The sequence below is a fragment of the Trichogramma pretiosum genome, unplaced genomic scaffold (assembly GCF_000599845.2).
Source record: "Trichogramma pretiosum strain Unisexual culture from Peru unplaced genomic scaffold, Tpre_2.0 scaffold60, whole genome shotgun sequence".
Classification (NCBI taxonomy): domain Eukaryota; kingdom Metazoa; phylum Arthropoda; class Insecta; order Hymenoptera; family Trichogrammatidae; genus Trichogramma; species Trichogramma pretiosum.
This window is the reverse complement of record NW_019640805.1, coordinates 1,115,767-1,133,686: the sequence shown is the minus strand read 5'-3', so window position 1 is coordinate 1,133,686 and position 17,920 is coordinate 1,115,767. Positions and strand designations below refer to the sequence as shown.

The 17,920-nt window shown below is 35.0% G+C and overlaps 3 protein-coding genes across 4 annotated transcripts; 2 read left to right on the top strand and 1 right to left on the bottom strand.

The window, feature by feature from the left end:
- The first annotated feature begins 58 nt into the window (after window positions 1-58).
- LOC106649874 (39S ribosomal protein L43, mitochondrial) lies at window positions 59-1,098 on the top strand. The gene is made up of 4 exons (XM_014367575.2): window positions 59-216; window positions 414-520; window positions 609-814; window positions 894-1,098. Exons 1-4 carry the CDS (start codon window positions 80-82, stop codon window positions 1,011-1,013), a joined length of 570 nt encoding a protein of 189 aa, XP_014223061.1. The 5' UTR covers window positions 59-79; the 3' UTR covers window positions 1,014-1,098.
- Window positions 1,088-10,794, bottom strand: LOC106649872 (glycerol-3-phosphate acyltransferase 3). Of its 2 annotated transcripts, none has more exons than XM_014367571.2 (9): window positions 9,375-10,794; window positions 5,735-6,049; window positions 5,520-5,660; window positions 5,305-5,439; window positions 4,913-5,149; window positions 2,729-2,844; window positions 2,505-2,646; window positions 2,232-2,440; window positions 1,088-2,157 (listed from the first exon to the last, which is right to left on the bottom strand). In XM_014367571.2, the coding sequence occupies exons 1-9, from the start codon at window positions 9,525-9,527 to the stop codon at window positions 2,070-2,072; spliced, it is 1,536 nt and encodes a 511-aa protein (XP_014223057.1). In that variant the 5' UTR covers window positions 9,528-10,794; the 3' UTR covers window positions 1,088-2,069. The 2 variants fall into 2 exon arrangements, with proteins under 2 accessions (XP_014223057.1, XP_014223058.1); XM_014367572.2 differs by lacking the exon at window positions 4,913-5,149 and adding an exon at window positions 3,916-4,149 and having other exon boundaries at window positions 9,375-10,784.
- Window positions 10,795-12,118: 1,324 nt separating this feature from the next.
- On the top strand, window positions 12,119-17,689 carry LOC106649757 (ras-like GTP-binding protein Rho1). Its single transcript, XM_014367349.2, has 5 exons — window positions 12,119-12,335; window positions 12,508-12,704; window positions 15,853-16,013; window positions 16,108-16,491; window positions 16,581-17,689. The coding sequence occupies exons 3-5, from the start codon at window positions 15,858-15,860 to the stop codon at window positions 16,617-16,619; spliced, it is 579 nt and encodes a 192-aa protein (XP_014222835.1). The 5' UTR covers window positions 12,119-12,335; window positions 12,508-12,704; window positions 15,853-15,857; the 3' UTR covers window positions 16,620-17,689.
- The last annotated feature ends 231 nt before the right edge of the window (window positions 17,690-17,920 follow it).

Below are 17,920 nucleotides of genomic sequence, written 5' to 3'. Positions count from 1 at the left end.
TCAACCTAACCAAATATTAAACATTGCTGCATTGAATATAATCTTAAATATTTGAAATTGACATTAATTTTATGAAAAAATGGCTAATGCTCAGTTAGGATTAAAGTCCGGATTTCCGAGGGCTCATCTTGCTAACGGAATTGGTCGATTTGTAGGACAATTACAACGCGTAACATTGAAATTTTGTAAAAGTCACGGAGCAAGTCGTGGAATGCGGTATGCTTATATACTTATTTAAAAATCATCATATTCACAAAACACATTGCAATTAGATTCTGCTTTATCGTTAAACCTCATAAAACATTATCATTGCAACTATTTATGTCTAAGAAAGGAATAAATTGTGGCTCTTCTTTAACCTTCTGCAAAAAGCAAGCAAATAGAAATTATAAACATAAATTTTCTCATTGCAGTGATTTTATTGAAAACGATTTGGTTGATTATGCAAAATCAAATCCAGGAGTAGTTGTATATGTTAAACCTCGAAGACACAGAGGCCCTGTTATCAAAGCAGAATATCGTAAGTATTTTGATCATGTTCATAGCTTTGTATTTTTGGTTTTATAAATACAAATGTCAAACTTCAAATGGTTAACTTAATTTTTCAGTCAATGGAGAAACCCATTGGATATCTTGTCGACAATTCACAAGAGAGTGTGTAGTTAAACACATGGAACTTGTTAGAACACAATCACGTGATGGTTCTGCTATGAGACTACGTAAACTGTGGCATACAGAATTTCCATCTATTCAAGGTCCTTGGACTCCTTTCACATTTAGAGATCCAAAATTGAACATCACTGAGTTGCCTAATGTAAGTATTTATGAGTTTTTAACATTCATAAGAAATATGAATTTATAGGAAGATGGTAAACTGTATAAAATATTTGTAGAAAGAAGAAGGGGCATGTCCAAAATATGAACCCACAGCAACGGAAGAAATTATTAGATTATTCAAAGAACAACAATTAGAGGACAAAAGAGATCTTGAGGAAAAGCAATTAAAAAATTGATGTGAATAATTTTGCACTATTTTTAGTTATCGTTGATTTTTTTTCTAACATTGGTAGAATAAAGTTAAAAAAAGTTTTTAAAAAATAACAGTCTGTGGTTTTTATTATGCAGCCAATCAATACAAAATGAGTGACAAATGTTTAAAGAATCAAATTTAGCAATTATTGCATTATTGATACATTTTTTTATCCAGTATTTTAGCAATGTTTTACTCAATTTTCAAATCTTAAAATTAGTTAATTTAACTGAAATTGTTCCTATGACTTTTGTGTTATAATATACACTTTAAAATATCAACAACAAAATACTTCTGTATTAAAATTGATTTGATTTAATATTAACACCAAAGTTTGTTATAAAAAATATATCATGATTTTAAAAAAATATGTATCATTGTGTGCTTGCTTTATTACATACATCTTTAGAAATTTTTGTATAAACAGGCATGAATTTTGATAAAATACTTTTGGTTGGAAGTTATGAAAAATTAAATAAATGAGCACATTATTTCACTTCTACGTGTAAAAATAGTAAAATATAAAATTTGATTTTTGGTTGCGATGGTAACAAAATATAGCAACAAAAAGTTTTGAATTAATCTAATATTAAAAAAGATTTAATGCTCATTGACAATGAGTAAGTATGAAAAACAATATATTTGCTAATCTTTAATAATAAAATACCTTTTCAGGCATCATATGGAGAAATCTTTTTTAAATGACTATGAATTAATGATAATTCATAGTGATTTTAGACCTCTAAACTGTTTTAGAATAGTCTAAAAGAATGAATAAAAAATATTTAAAATATATTATATTCATAAAAAACACACTTTTGAAACAGTCGTAAATTATGTGCACTGAACAATCAGTCTCTTACACTAGTTCAATCAAAACTTTCACAAATATCTTTCACAGCTTATACAGTATTTTTAATTACACATAATATTCAATAAAGTTCATTGAAATTAACTGCCAAGCAGTTGAATAGAATGAGCTTCAAAATTGAAACCATTTTACAGTCTTAAAATTTCCAATAAAAACTGCACTAAACTTTTATTCAACTTTTAATCTTCTACTAAATTCCTCTTGCTGCTTTTCCCGCCATTCTTTTTTAGGCTTCATTCTTTTAAGTTGTCCATCCCTTAAAAAAAAAAAAAAAATACAAAATAAAATATAATTTTCTAATGTCCAATGATAATTTTCATTCATGTATACCATTGAAGATCAACAAGTCCTCCTTGTCGTGCAATAACTGACTTGACTCTATTGGCAAAATCAATAGCACTTTCATCCTCTTTTCTGTACATAGGGGGTAAATACCAAACATCACAAACAATTGCCCAACTTGACATCATCATGTACAAGTATTGAATCATAGAATATTTGCTGCTATTCCAAAATGCATCTCCAAATCTTGGATCATACTAAAAATAAAGTTATAAATTTGTTATTAAATATGACTCTTTATCCACACTCCTCATTAATTACCTTTATGGCGACAGGATAAATGACACCACCAACTTCAAAGCTACCTTTTTTGAATTGCATAACTGAAGTATTATTAATGCAAGTTCCTTCCGGAAAAATAAGTATAGGAGGATTTTTTGGATCGGAAATGTGCAATTTTAACCTATTGCATAATAGTAGAATTAAAAAAAAACATTATTACTTATTTATATTAAATAGATATTTCAATTATTAAAAATATATACCTTTTAGCCACTGCTTCTCTGTCTTTGATTTCTGATCTTTCAAACCAAATATGAGGTGATGCTCGAGCTAGTGCTCTTTGTAAAATACCTAAAAATCCCCCATGTCTTTGACCGATCTATGGGTATTGAAAAAAATATTAAAGTATATAAAAAATATGAGACTAATTTATAGAGAATTTTTTTTAAAGGACTAAAGATTTTTTGAGTTATCACTGATTTTTAAGTAGTATAAAATAAGAAAGTAAAAGCATGATAAAATACAAAAAACTTTTAAGAAGTGTTTTAAGAAACAAAACTATTATGATGTCTATTGATCATGAAATTATTTATAGTTTAAATTGAAAATAATATGAATAATTGTAAAAATAGTGCATATACAATTAACAGAACTACTGATTCAAATATCTTATTTTTGAAATTTTTAGAAAAATAATTATAAAACTGAATAAAGATCAACTTACAGATATTTATAAAAAGGAAAAAAAGAGCATTTCATAATTGAATAAATTAAAGTAATAACATAAATCTGTTTAACTATTGTAAAGATAACAGGTAAAATTTTAAAAGATACTATTTTAAAAATATTATTAAGATAGGATTGATCAGTGAAGCTTAGCATTTTTATAGGGTATTCCTGCTAGTAACCGACAACTGTGAGCTATTATTTAAATAGATAGTGATTAAATTTTATGCAATAAAATTTGTTCTTGTTTTTTTAAATATTATTTTTTTAGAAAAAATTATTGCGAAACTTGGAAATTATTAAATAAGAAATCAAGCAACTTATAAACTGGACTATTTACGTTTTTTAGTGTTAATTATTATTTTCAAAATATTGACAAATTTTTTTCGGACAAGTGAAACCACAACTGAAAACACAAAAGTGCAAACTTTGCAATTATTAATTTTCTGAAGCCACTTTTACTCTTTGGGGTTTTTAGAAGCATGAACCCTTTCAAAAAGTTCTTGTTTTCAGTATTTTTTTCAATTACTCGGACACTAGCAGGTTTACCCTTAACAATGCAAATAAAAGCAAGTGGCAAAGCTTGCAGCATAGTTTACTTAAGCATGGAAAAATAATGAATGCACATGTCTAGGGAATCAAGCAACAATTTTTATGATAGCAAACGAATTAATTTGAAAGTGAGCAAAAAAGAACAAGACAAGACGTTTTAAAAAGCATTTACCAGAGAATAGCAATTGTGACACATGAGAACAAGAGCATCAATGGGCGATGTGTGATTGGCAACACAAATACCGGTCTTCGGCTTGTTCTCAACATTGTGATAAGTAATGACCGAAGACAGAGCACTCGACAGCACCGCGAAACACATTATCAGGACACGTTGGTTGAGCCAACGCTTGAATTCGCTGTCCGGCATGTAACCTACTATCGCCGTGCAGAATGTCAGCCACATTACCTGTACATCATATAGACACCATATTTATTATAGAATTTTATCTTCATTTTTGCAAATTTTTTTCATCATTTTTCATCGTCATCTTCTCAGGTATGGTCTCGTTGCTATTTATCTATAAACGTTCATGACATTCGCTATTATTAAGATCATGATTAATACAGTCTATCTGAATATTTTTGACCAGCTTTGATAAAAAAATGTCTATATACAAAATATATTGTCTCATTTTAGAGTAAAGTCATTACAAAACTTTTTAATTCGGGGATAAAAATTGAATGTTTCAATCACGTATTGTGTCGACTAGATATTCGATATTAATGAAAACCTGACATGAATGCTCTAATAAGGCGAAAAAAGACAAACACTTCACATATGAGTTTATAGTTATAAATAAATGAAGTGTCCATTCAGACACAAATTGAATACGAAAAAAAGGATATTTTTTGATTTTTGTGTAAGAAATTAATGTTTTACAGAAAAACATAAAATCATTTAAACTTTTTTTAAATGAAAAGGAATTTTGGTGAACTAAATTTCGTATCCAGTTTTTGCCTGAATAGCCAGACCCATTTGTCCAACATCTATAGTATGCAGTCTGTATGATTTGATTTTGTCAATTAATGGTGAAAGTCAGTTAATCCCAAAAATTCACTCGGACATAACAATGTTTAATTATGTTATCCAGGATAACTTGTCACACTATAAAAATGCAAATTTAATGTTGGTTGAAGCATATTTTATGCTTGTTAGATAATTTCTTTACCAAAGAGAATGTCGTGTCCGTCGATAAGATACACACGTCAATAGTTGATGTGTGATTAGCAACGCAAATACCACCTGTCTTCGGCTTAAATTCAGGATTGTGAATGTCTATTTGGGCAGACAAACCTGCGGCCATAATCCGGAAAAAAATACGGGACGTAATATCATTGACCCAACGTTTCAGCTTGTAACTCGGCAAAAAGCCTATGCTAAACGTTGTTAGCAGGATGAAACACATCTAAGAGTTTTCTTGTTATTATTATTTTGTTGTCATCATTGTAGTCAAACGCATAAAAAAATCTTGTCATCAATATAAAATTCAAAATTTGCTTACGATAAGAAAAAAAATTAATTACATGTGAAGAAATATAATATATACTTGTTAGAACTTACACCAACAAAGCAGATGAAAATCCTCAACGGTAAGAGAAAGCAATATCTCATGAAAAATCCGCAAACCCAAATTACAGTTAATTTCCACGAAATAAATTCATAGCGCCTATTCGTACGTGTTAGAAGATTCCAGTTCTGTAAATATAATCAAATATTTTTTAATGTCATAAAAAAGTTGCAAGAACTAGTTATAAAATATTACTAAATATTCTGACCTTGAGTTCTTCAGCTTCGAATCTAGATGTCACATCGTCTTCGATGATTGATTCAATACCAGCTCGTATGTAATCCAAACAAATGGCAGGTTCAAATTCTCGCTTTAACGTTTCGAATGATTTTTTCCGTGATATGTCAGTCTGAAAAAAAAGAATAAATCCATTTAATTTCTCCATTTAAAATTTGTTATTACAATATTAAGCATTTTATGTACCTCCTTACTCGCACTTAATTGAGTAACTCTTTCATTTTTGATCGGTTCAATTTCTTTAGCGTCTGATTTTGGTTCCTCCACAGTTTTTTCATTGTTTTGTGTTGTTTGATCTATTGGTACGAGTACTAGATCCGTGGAACGAGCGATGACAGAATTACCAAGTGACCCATTTTGGGACTTTTTTTCTTTGTCCGTTGGTTCTTTGTTAGATTTAGGATTTGTAGGAGATTCACTTCCTTCATCTTCACTATCTCCTCCATCAACCTCCCACGTTCCATTACGTTTCTTAACGTGTTCAATATTTTGACGCCCGTACTGAAATATTTTAAAAATATTATTAATGATGCATATTCAGTATTGTAAAAATAGTATTTTACTACTGGGATAATAAGACAAATATTAATAGATTATAAGTATTAAATTGATAAAATTAATTCAGCCTCAATTCGCACTCGTATCGATTGCTCACTAAATTTTCTTTTAAAGTTGAAAAGCAACGAATTATTTTGAAATTTCTTTAAAGAAATTTTGATGCAATTTTTAATTGGTTTTTTTTTTAAATAATATATTTTTGATTACATATGCTTACAATTTTTAATTGAAATTTTTTCGAATGCCACACGATAATTTATAGCTTCACACGTTCAATGTTTAAAGATAATAAAAATTTCGTTTTTACGTTATCCAGCATGACTTGCAACTCCAATAGTTTTTTTAACGCTAGGCAAAAAGTATCCTTATAATATTGCGACCGTCACAATGAAATGCTTCTTTTCATATTGGATAATGATATATACACAGATTCCTCACAAAAGATTCAATAATAATGATGATTATTCAAAAGAATCACGAACGTCCTATGATATTGGTTGTCTATCGAGTTATTAATATTTTTTTTGTAAATTACAACAATTCTTATTAAGTAAATCTTCATATAATCACTGATAACGTTAAAAGTATCAAAAGAATAACAGATTTTATATAGGCACGAAAATATTTTTTAGAGTTACCATCACGCAAGTATTTTTTTTGCAATGAATCCACTTTGTGAGAAATACAAATATTACAGGAAAAATCTGAAGAAGAATGTACTTCGAAAATAAGTTTCGAAATCGTCCAAAACGATTGAAATAAAAGATAACTATGAGTAGCTAAACCGTAGTACCGGTTCAAGTAAACCATTGGAAAGCATTGCAATTGAGGGAGACAAAATTTTAGAGTAAAGAGCCAACTGCATGGAAAATGTTACCAAAATGTTGTTTATATTGTTTATGCAATCAAAGGCTCAACGATAATTATTAATACTGTAAACCATGATAAAAGAGAATGAGCCATCTTTGTTCCGCAATGCAATTATTCCACACGATGATCGAATTATCGAGTACACACATGCAAAGAGTGACTATATACACATATACATCCGTATATAATACATAAGATCGCGTACAGCGCATGTCATGCCGTCATGGCTTTTTTTATAACACGTGCTGCTGCTTATACACATCCGAGTGATTGGCAAAACTATGAAGCAATCCGAGCTAAAAAAACATCAAATATGAAAAGCTCCAGCGTCTCACAGTATGATTTGCCTCATAAACTTTCATGCATCACGTGCAACGAACGTCTTTAAAAAGATGCAAAATTTCTCTCCATTGAGACACGTATGAAATTCGTATATAGGTAAACCGGCAAATTACGAATTTTAATCGATGAATATTCGAGACATTTCGAAACGACCAGGTGACGGCAAGGGGCCGTGGTTTACTTTTTCTGGAACTTAGTGGATCGGCTCTTTTTGCTCGTATTGGCTTATACAGTGATTCATCTTTCGCGAATGAATTGATTTTAGACTTTCGGAGGTGGCCTACGGTACACGCATGAGCTAATTCGCGCATACATATATGAGTCGGCATTATTTTTCTTCGCCTTTTGATTCGTAAAAAACACGCGGACAATACAATGAAGTGAGCACTCTTCTTGCTGCACTCTTATAAACAAAGTGATTAACATGTAAACGTGCCCATTTCATCATATTTAAATTATCTATTTGCATAGTGCTCGGCGCATCAAACATGTATACTCTATGCGCGCACCGATTAACAACGAGCCATGTCAACGTTTTTTCCATTAGATTTGGCTGATAAGATGAAATGATTTTATCCGAATCTCTTTTAGTATCGGAAACTGATATAAACGTGTCTAAGAAAAGCTTTGCTGCGTATGTGCAATGTATTTAAGACATTCAGTTAAATAGTGCCGATATCACGCAATTAAACGTGATTATGTTTATGCTAAGCGAGCATTTAAATGCTTTACATGTGCTGGTCAGTTCAAGTTCACGTGGAAAATTTGGACACGAAACGTATACCTACGTAATTCCAACAAAATTCGTTCATCATCTCGTTTTTTTATCTTATCAAAATAGACGTACAAGTCAATCGAGATAACGTTTTCCATTTGATGCCGAGTAAATTGTCTCATTTGAAAATTAGCTCATTATAAATCGAAAATATAATCGAAACAGAATCTGCTGTAAATTTGGATTTAAATTGAACACTTTGAACACTTTTTTACAAAAAAATAACGTTGTTTCAATATTTTTAATGCATCGATCGATTAATTTATTTAAAACTCGAACGAATCTTTTCATTTCCCTATTTCAGTTCATTCAAATTGCAAAATATTTTTATATTCTTTTTTTTTTACATTCAACACTTGTAAAATCAATAAACAAATGGGAAGATTAAACAAAAAAAAAAAAACAAATCAATTTTCGTAAAATTTCTAAGTGGCGATAATTCAAATTACTTCAAACGTATTTTAAAAACAAGAAAGCAAATAATTTTCGAACGTATTTACGAATTAACGAGAAAGTTACGATTATATTTTGTGCATGATATTGCACTTTTATATCGCGTTACATATACAGGCGAATCGAGCTTGAAATACATCCAAACGGAGAGGAGAAAAGAGCGAAACTGTTGCATGTACTGGACAGCTGATCGCTCTTGCCGAAAGTCAAAGCATGGCTTTGGCAGCGGAACGATTTGCGAGCGACGAGAGCGGCGTGAATTTTTTAGAGCTTTTCTGCCGACCAGTGGCCAAGTATCCTATTGGCCGCAACCGAGCGCCTCGGGCGCAAACTATACTTGCAAGCTGCTGCTGCTGTGCCATATAGCCACTCGGCACAGCTACAAAATCACTCTTTTTTGCCCGTTCTAATTATCCCGCATGCGAGTGAAGACTCGCGAGGCTAAGCTCACTAAGGTCGCAGATGCAATCCGTAATAAACACGCGCAGCAGCCACGTAGACGTGCAAATAACAGAATAACTTACAAGTTTATCTGCCAGCATAATTATCTGCTGAACATTTGGCTACTTGGCTTTGTTGAAAATTCAAGTCTAATGAAGGCATCTGCGATTCCATGAATTCGCATCTATTATTATTTGAACACGATTGACAGGTAAAATGGCTAACCTAACTCAATGTCGGATAAAAAAAATCGACGTTAAAAACACCCGCTCGAATAGCGAAGAAGAAGCACAGTAAGCAAGTGCGGATTTCCAATCGGATTTAAAGGATTAAGGGCAGACGGTCATGGTTATGGACAGAATGTTTTCAATGAAAGTTCTAACTAACCTCGAAGAGTGCAAGGAGTAGTTTTATGTAGAGCCTTCTGACACCGAGCGATTTACCCATCGATGCGAGGAATATGACCGACAGCAGCATCATGAGAAGCGGCGTAAAGAGCATGGAAAAGCCCACCGAGACGATGGACAAGAGCACACCCATTTTGGCCGTGTATGTGTGGTTGCACTGGAATCCGGAGTAAAGAGCCCAAAACACTGGCTCAAAGTTCAAGGCTCCGCGTGTGCGAGTCCAGCAGTAGCGGAGCAGTTATAGCAGTAGCAAATTTCACTGGCTACGCGCACAAGTACTCGAGTCGCGGGGGAAATAAGAGAGCTGCTAGCGGATCGCCAGTTTGGCGTTGATAAGTCGTTGGCTTCTCGCAACGAAGTCACGCACACACACACTGACACACTGAAAAATCTCGACGGGGCACGAAAACGTGCGTACACTATTTCGACTGCGTAGGCAGTCGAGGCGCGCACTTGACGAGATTCTCACTACTGACAATCGACTTTCGCTCTGGCCTGACGATTCTTGAGAAATTCGGTCTGCACCGCAGACCAGCAGCAGCAGCTGTCTCCGAGTAGGACTCGAGTAATATGTAAGAGCTTGCAGTCGCTGCTGCAATAGCGACTCGCGTCCAATAATCCAAATGGAAATTGGCCTCGTGGAAACGCAGCTGAATGAGTATAGGCCAATTGAGCGAGCAGAAAGTGCGCTCGGCCTACTACTACCATATACCTACAGCGTAATAACAATCGGGCAGCGTGTCGTGTGCGCGTGCTGGCGCGATTGGCGAACGGCCGTGTAGCAGCAGCAGCAGCCGAGGAATCGCTCAGGATGGGAGCCGACTGCTCGCAGTCAGCACTGACTCGCTGCTCGCTCGGTGGCGCGCGGGATACGCGCAGAAATTAGGCATATGTATATAAGTGAGTATACGCGCGCGCCTGATTCGTCGACGGCTTCGGGCGACTCCGATTCGATATCAGTCGTGGCAGCGTACGAGTGCGTACACTAGCGCTATTTCTCCTTCCATCGCGCTAGGCGCGCTATTCGCGACTCGAATACTTGTATGTATCGGAGAGCTTCGATTACTCGCTGAGCTATCCGTATTGCCTAGACGCGGTCCAATATTATTTCTACTATATCCGATCGTGTACACTATATGCTGCACACACACTGTAGACTAGAACCTCGTCGTGTAACGAAGTCACGACTAACGAGCACACGTACCATAGTCATCAGATAGACACTGCTCTCAGGCACGAGATATATATATCTGCTCGCGCAATACGTAACGACGTAATCACTTTTGCGATAATACTACGTACTGCACTCGCGCGCGACAACGATCTTCCGACGTTCCGTCATTCCGCGAGCTGTCGGTTATCTCGCGACTTCGCAGGTGCTAATGAGCTGACGCTTGCGCGCGCCTCGCGTTGACCAGCCACCGCCAGCTTCAGCTGCAGTCTGTTGCTCGACGCTCACTGAGTCACTATACTCTACTCGGCTGCAGTCGAACTCGCTTCTATTATGCACATATACAGCACAGCTGCCGCGGTATATAGGTATACCTGATACCGGCACACACGCAGGCAGCAGCCAACGATCCCAGCCCGCGTTTGAACTTTTTCGCGCCAAACGCTTGGGCGCAGCGACTCGTGCGTGCTTACGCGGCGTGGCACATTCTTACGCTGACACATCTTCGTCTTCATTCATGATTTCAATGAAATAGGATTTCAATTTACATTTAGGGTATCGATTTAATGCAAATAATGCGACAACTACACTTGTTAACGGAAAAATGCATGCTAAAACAACTGCATTCGAATGTTGGGTGTAAATGAAACTCGTTTGGTTCATAGACATAAAAATCTTTTCATCTATCTTTCAGGTACATTTTTAGCAATATGTCGGAAAGTCGAATCTGACAGTAGAACTGTAGCTCTAGAGAGAAATGAATTCTCAAAGGGTTGATTGGGGTATTCCGTTCGTATGATCGCTTTGAGCAATTATTCATCTGAAAATTGTTATTTTCAGATCAACGAACATCGAACTGAAAAAAAAAGCTCGACTTTGACCTTCCTTCTATCAATGAGCTCGATAGCGCGCTTTTCAAAACAGCTCAAACTTATTAAAAAATAGAATTAGTAGCAGCTCGAGCTGCAATTTCCAGTGTCAGTTGATCCAGCATCAGCTGTAACTTGTTTGTAGTCGCGCCCCCTCTTTGCTCCGCATTTCCGTGGTCGTTTGACAGGGAATAGCACAAATTCGAACGTATGTACATACGAACTGCGGCTCTGCGATAGCAGATAGGGCGGGACAGAGACAACGGTTTAAGGCTGCGACTACATAGGCGCCGAAGAGCTAAAAATTCTTCGCTGCGATTGACCAACTGCAAAAAAAGATTAAAGTTTCAAGAGAATGGTGCATCGAAATTTGAATGTAAAGCTAAGCTGAAATTAAAAAAAAATTTTCGCAGTTGGTCAATCGCAGCGAAGAATTTTTATCTCGTCCGCGCCCATGTAGCCAGAGCCTAAACGTATTAATCGGAGCGAATGCGGACGGTGTTAGCGTGCTGGCGTGTAAGTTCAAAAGTGCGAACTATCACATCAGCGGAGCCCACGTTTGCGAAAGCAGCGCGCCAGCGGGCAAGCACAGAAATCAAGCAGCGTTTCGTGGGTTTGGCGTGCGACTTATACAATATCGGCATCGACGGCATCAGCGACGAAAGAAAACTAGTTGGCAGAGACGGCACACGGCGGCGGCGGCGGCAGCGGCCATATACTTACGGCATAGAAGCGCTTCAGGCCGAGGCAGTGCTTTCTCGACGTACGTCGTGTATAGTACGTATATAATAAAACTCTACTGCATTTTCAGTAGTAGCAACATATAGATGAGCGCAGTATTTGATCGAATAAGCGAATTCTCATAGCGAGCGACGAGCCTGACCTACCGTGTGTAATTTGTGTATGTATTTATATATTATTCTCCTCCTATATTTACATATCTACAGGCATAGAGCATACTGCTTGTTGCTATATATATGCGGCGCATTATATGGCAGTAAGCAGCCAATAATATACACGAGTGCGTGCGAGTGCCCATATAGCTATACCATATATAACGTTTGGTTTAATAGAAAGAGAAAATTGCAAAGCGTCGCGCGGCGCTTTGGTAGCAGCAGCAGCAGCAGCAGCAGCAGCGCAGCACCAGGCAGCAGGCAATTGCAGCAGCACTCAACAGATTAAGGCATTGAGTGAGGTGTGGCCAACAGCCGCGGGCAGCCATCTTATAAGCCTGTTGTTCTACACCCTGTCGGCCTCGCCGTGGCAACAGGTAAATAAAGCATCCTTAGATACGTCCACCCCCGTAGCCCCGAGCCCCAAGTGGCAGCCACGATCGAGAGCTCCATCGCCCAACACGACTATACTCACCCTGTTAGATATCCGGGCGTGTGCTCTCGACCGTGCGGCCAGATCATCTTGACTTCGCTATTGTGGTTATCTTGTTCGCGATTCGACCGACTGAACGACCATCTCGTATTTTTTCTCTCTCCTCTCTCTCTCTCTCTCTTTCTCTCACACTCACACTCACACTCGCAAACTCACTCGCTCACTCACTCCTCTTCGTCATGAGTTATATATCTAATAAATATATAATCTAGCTATCTGTGGCTTTCTCTGTTTTACAATCACGCATGATTCGAGCTTGTCAACATCGTCATCGGCGTCATAGTCCGTCACACCCCTAAACTATGACCTAGTACAATTAAGTCATCATCATCAACTGGTCTATCGTTGACATCATCTGCACTTTCGTCGATAAGCATTTCTGGCCGATGGTCGGCCTTAGTTGGTTAGCAAAGCCCTTTTTGTCCTTAAGTTCTTTAATCAACGATATAGTCATTTAAAGCCTCATCGGCGTCGTCGCTGTTGATTCGCGTCCACGTCGCGGCCCATATTTATTAGTTATTACTCATCTTGTACATTCACACAGGCGCAAAATACATAGACAGGCACGTTAAAGCGAACACACACACGCGCGCGCGTGTGTATGGTATATGTATGTTTCTCATTTTATTCAGTCACAGTAGCTGCATCGTCTTGTGTATTATAACCGTGTCATCGTCATCACTTTAGTACTATCACTGTTGGAACTTGTAGGACTAAACCGAATTCCGTATACGTTATTTGAACAGCGCATTATTCGGTCTCTCTTCTCTATAGTTTATGCCGAGCGTACGTATAATTTTGGACAAGTATTTGGCGTGCAAATCCGAGCCTTCAATTCTCTCTCTCTCTCTCTCTCTCTTTCGTTTCGAGTATACCTATCTGTATCTGTGTGTATATGTGACTTATACGTCCGTGTGTGCTCTTGCCTCGCCAAGTATAAATGCTAAATGTTTGTCTGAAAGTATATGTGTGTTCGCACGAGTTTGTGTGCGTACGTCTTATAGGTGCGACTCACTCAGTAAAAAAAAAGAAAAATGGAAAGTAAGAACGAAAGCAATACCCTGCGATGCAAAACGAAAAATTATATAAAATGTGACAGAGAGCACAAACTTATTGTTTGTAAAAATCAAGATAAAATTCTTATTCCTGAGTGTATTGCTTCTTGTTGAAAAATGCGAAGAAAAACATTTTAACCTTGCTTTTTCTTACTTATTCTTTCAAATATTTTCTTGTGAAAATCAAATTGTAAAGAATTTTCCTTTGAATACAATGTAAATCGCTCAAATTTGCGATAACCACTGATACAACAGGTACATTGTGTCAATGGCCTTTGACCCTCTATGCTGCAAACATATCTATATCTAAGATACCTACTTCGTGCAAATCTGTCATGTGCTGTTGCAGTGAGCATCTTGTATGTATGTATGTGTTTGCTGGGCACGTATGTCAATTGGCTTCTCTTTAAGACTTTACTGATGTGCTTATATTCAAAGAACAAGGTGTTAGACCTTTTTAAAAGCACAACTAACTTTACAGAATTATATGATCCAAATACTATTAGAATTAATTTTAGAATCAAATTTGAACCTCTTAACAACAGCACTAGCAGTTTTAGAATTACTCTGAACTAAACACTTGTAAAAATGTCTCTTTCAATAATGTGTATACACTTTTCAATTTGCACCATTTGTGCACTCTTAAAATTAAAATGTGTGTAGCTATTTTCCAATTATTATATAAATTCAATTTTGATATTTCACTTTCATTTTACTTGTACTTTTGACTAATAGTAGAGTCAATAAGGTGGCAGTTAGTCTTTTAAATTGATGATATTTACTTTGACTTTTGTTTCAATTTTAAAAGGCTCTGTGTGTTGCAAGATCTGACCACTCTAGTATGTAATGCATAATTCAACTAGAGATGAGGCTGTAAGCGAGAGGGTGGGAAACAGACTGAGAAAAAGCATTCGAAAGATGGGGTGCATAATAAGTACACCCAGATCAGATGATTTGGAACATACTGGCTCAGGTATGATTCTGTTCAATCTTCTTTCATAGAAAGCTTACCAAGTGCCAGCTACATCCTCAGGATCATACTAGATTTCCCTGGTTATTTTTTATTAAGTACAATAGATGGTAGTTCTTCATAGGGTACATTCCTTACCTACAAGCAGATATCATTTGTTGTGTATTTAAAATAAAGTCGATAGTCTAATCAAATCTTTAAATTATTGGTTTTTTTCAGTGACTCATTTTTACAAAAATCACCTAGATAAAATGATAAATTTCAATGAAATACTCATTTTTCCAAATGCACTCTTCTTAACTAACTATTTCAAAACAATAACTTGATATTTTTATTTTAATACTTTTACTATGAAATGTCTTTCACCTGATCAATTTACAATCCTTCATCATGCAACTGTGAGAAATCAAACATTTTTTTACATTTCCTATCTTATCACAGTTACAGATAAAGATAACAAAGTCTATGAGTTGAGAATTCATGCTATTACATTTGTCAATGTCAGACATTTGTACTATAGGACACATTAATTAACATTAGACTGCAGGCAAGAAAGTATTGGCGCATAATATTTTTGATTACGCATTCACTATATATTTCTTTTGAGCTGAGATTTAAAAATCAGTAGTTTCACAAGATACTTTTTAAGTATACATTCTGTACTCACCTTTTACTAGAGTATTTGAAAATTTTTACTATGAAAAAAATTCTTGTCAAGACATTGAAAAGAAGCTTTGTTTCAAAGATATAAAATAGTATTGATGATGATAAATTATTTTACAGTACTTTTTAACAATTTCATATTATTAGATTATTGCAGAATTAGTTGATAGTATGCTAGATCTATAAGCTAAACTTTTTATAATTTTCTTGTACAGATTATATGAGTTAACGTAAAAAATTTGAATAGTTAGCATAGATATTCAACATCAATTATGTGCTAAAATATGCAGTGTGAATTTATGCTATTGTAAATGATTGTTTATAATATAATTTTAATGTTTTAGGATTCATGGCTGCTATCAGAAAGAAACTTGTGATTGTTGGTGATGGTGCCTGTGGTAAAACTTGCTTGTTGATTGTATTCAGCAAGGATCAATTCCCAGAGGTCTATGTACCCACCGTATTTGAAAATTATGTAGCAGATATTGAAGTTGATGGCAAACAAGTAAGTAAACAATAAATGAATAATTAAGTATCTATTACTACACATTAAAGTTATTTTTTTTTCATTTTACTTATCAATCAATATGTTATTACAGGTTGAACTTGCCTTATGGGATACTGCAGGGCAAGAAGATTATGATCGACTGCGTCCTCTTTCATACCCTGACACAGATGTTATCTTGATGTGTTTTTCAATTGATAGTCCTGACTCCCTTGAGAACATTCCAGAAAAATGGACTCCAGAGGTCAAGCATTTTTGCCCAAATGTACCAATTATTTTAGTTGGTAACAAAAAAGATCTGCGTAATGATCCTAGCACTATCAAGGAACTCAATAAAATGAAGCAGGAGCCAGTCAAACCTGAAGAAGGTCGTGCCATGGCTGAAAAAATCAATGCCTTTGCCTACCTTGAGTGCTCAGCTAAAAGCAAGGAAGGTGTAAGGGAAGTCTTTGAAACAGCTACCAGAGCTGCATTACAGGTAAAAAATATTTATGATTAGCTACACTGTAAATAGAAATGTTATTTTAAGTTTGAAATATGGTATTAATAACTATTTTGAAATTTTAGGTTAAGAAGAAGAAGAAGGGAAGGTGTAGGTTGCTTTAAGGTGTCACGCCAAACAAGCCCGATATGAATCGGTGAATTAAGAAATTGCGGGGTTAGCTATACCAAAAAGCTAGTTGTCATGCTTATGCCCCTGCATCAACTATATCATAATATCTTATCTTTAATTATTTTACATAATAAAAACAAACGAAAAAGGATAAAAGTGAAGTGAAAGAAGAAACAAAACCATACAATCTCAACAGCAGCAGCAGCAGCAGCAATATGCTCAGACACGCGAGGCGCAAATATTTCGCATCTCGACAGATTTAACTGAAGAAAAAAAACTTGATAAAAACTATTTGATATATTGTAACTATTGCTTGTGACTTCACTCTTTGTATAAGCAGCTGTTACATTTATGTATTCCGAATCATCCTCTTACCATTTGGCATTGACAGCCAAATAAGTTTTTGTAACACTTTGAAACTCCAGTTATACACTTGTAAAGTAAGGACAGATCAAAGGAGAACTTGAATGTTTAAAAAGTTTCGAAAGCTTTTCAAAAAAATTTTATAAGGTCCTTGCCTTTTGTGTAAGACCTGATTGCTAAAATACGTTATTTTCTCGGATACATAAATGGCCATTGGAGCTGTATATGTCGATTAGACCTTTTTTACTTTTAATTAAACTGATCTTTCGACAAACTGGCAGCTTTTATTGTAACAATCTAACAAAAACAGAGTAGTTTTTTATTATATCTATTTTTTGCAAATTTGTTAACTATTAACGCTATATGGAAAACCTGAATGTTTCGTAAATCAATGATGGTTATTGAGAAAAAATCGTAAAAATAGACTGCAGATTGTATAAAGTATATACATATTTTTATTCTTGTTCGGATATCATTACATAAAACGCGTGTCCGTGCTAATTATTAGTTCTCTTTTTTATACTTTAATAAACCTTTCGCTATATATAAAAACTTGAGCGAACTATTCATAAAATTAGTTTTCATTTAATCACTGTGCAAAGAGAAATCTATACACATCATGTTTGCAGAAAAACTATTTATATATTTTTCATAATTTGAAAATATTTTATTGAAGTCGAATAAAATGGTTATTATAAAATGCTGTTTATAAAAAACTTTCATTAAAAAAAATATATCCCTATTTTAATGGTGAACTGTATTTTTGCCTAAAAATAATTGGGCAAAGACTATTTTATAAACAGTATTTTTTAACTCATGTCAGAAAGATTCCCTACATTTTTCCACTTTCATTATCCAAATAAAATATGACAAAATTTAATTTTGAATAAAACAAGCATATTTGAGATGTCTACTGAAATTTCCACCAAAA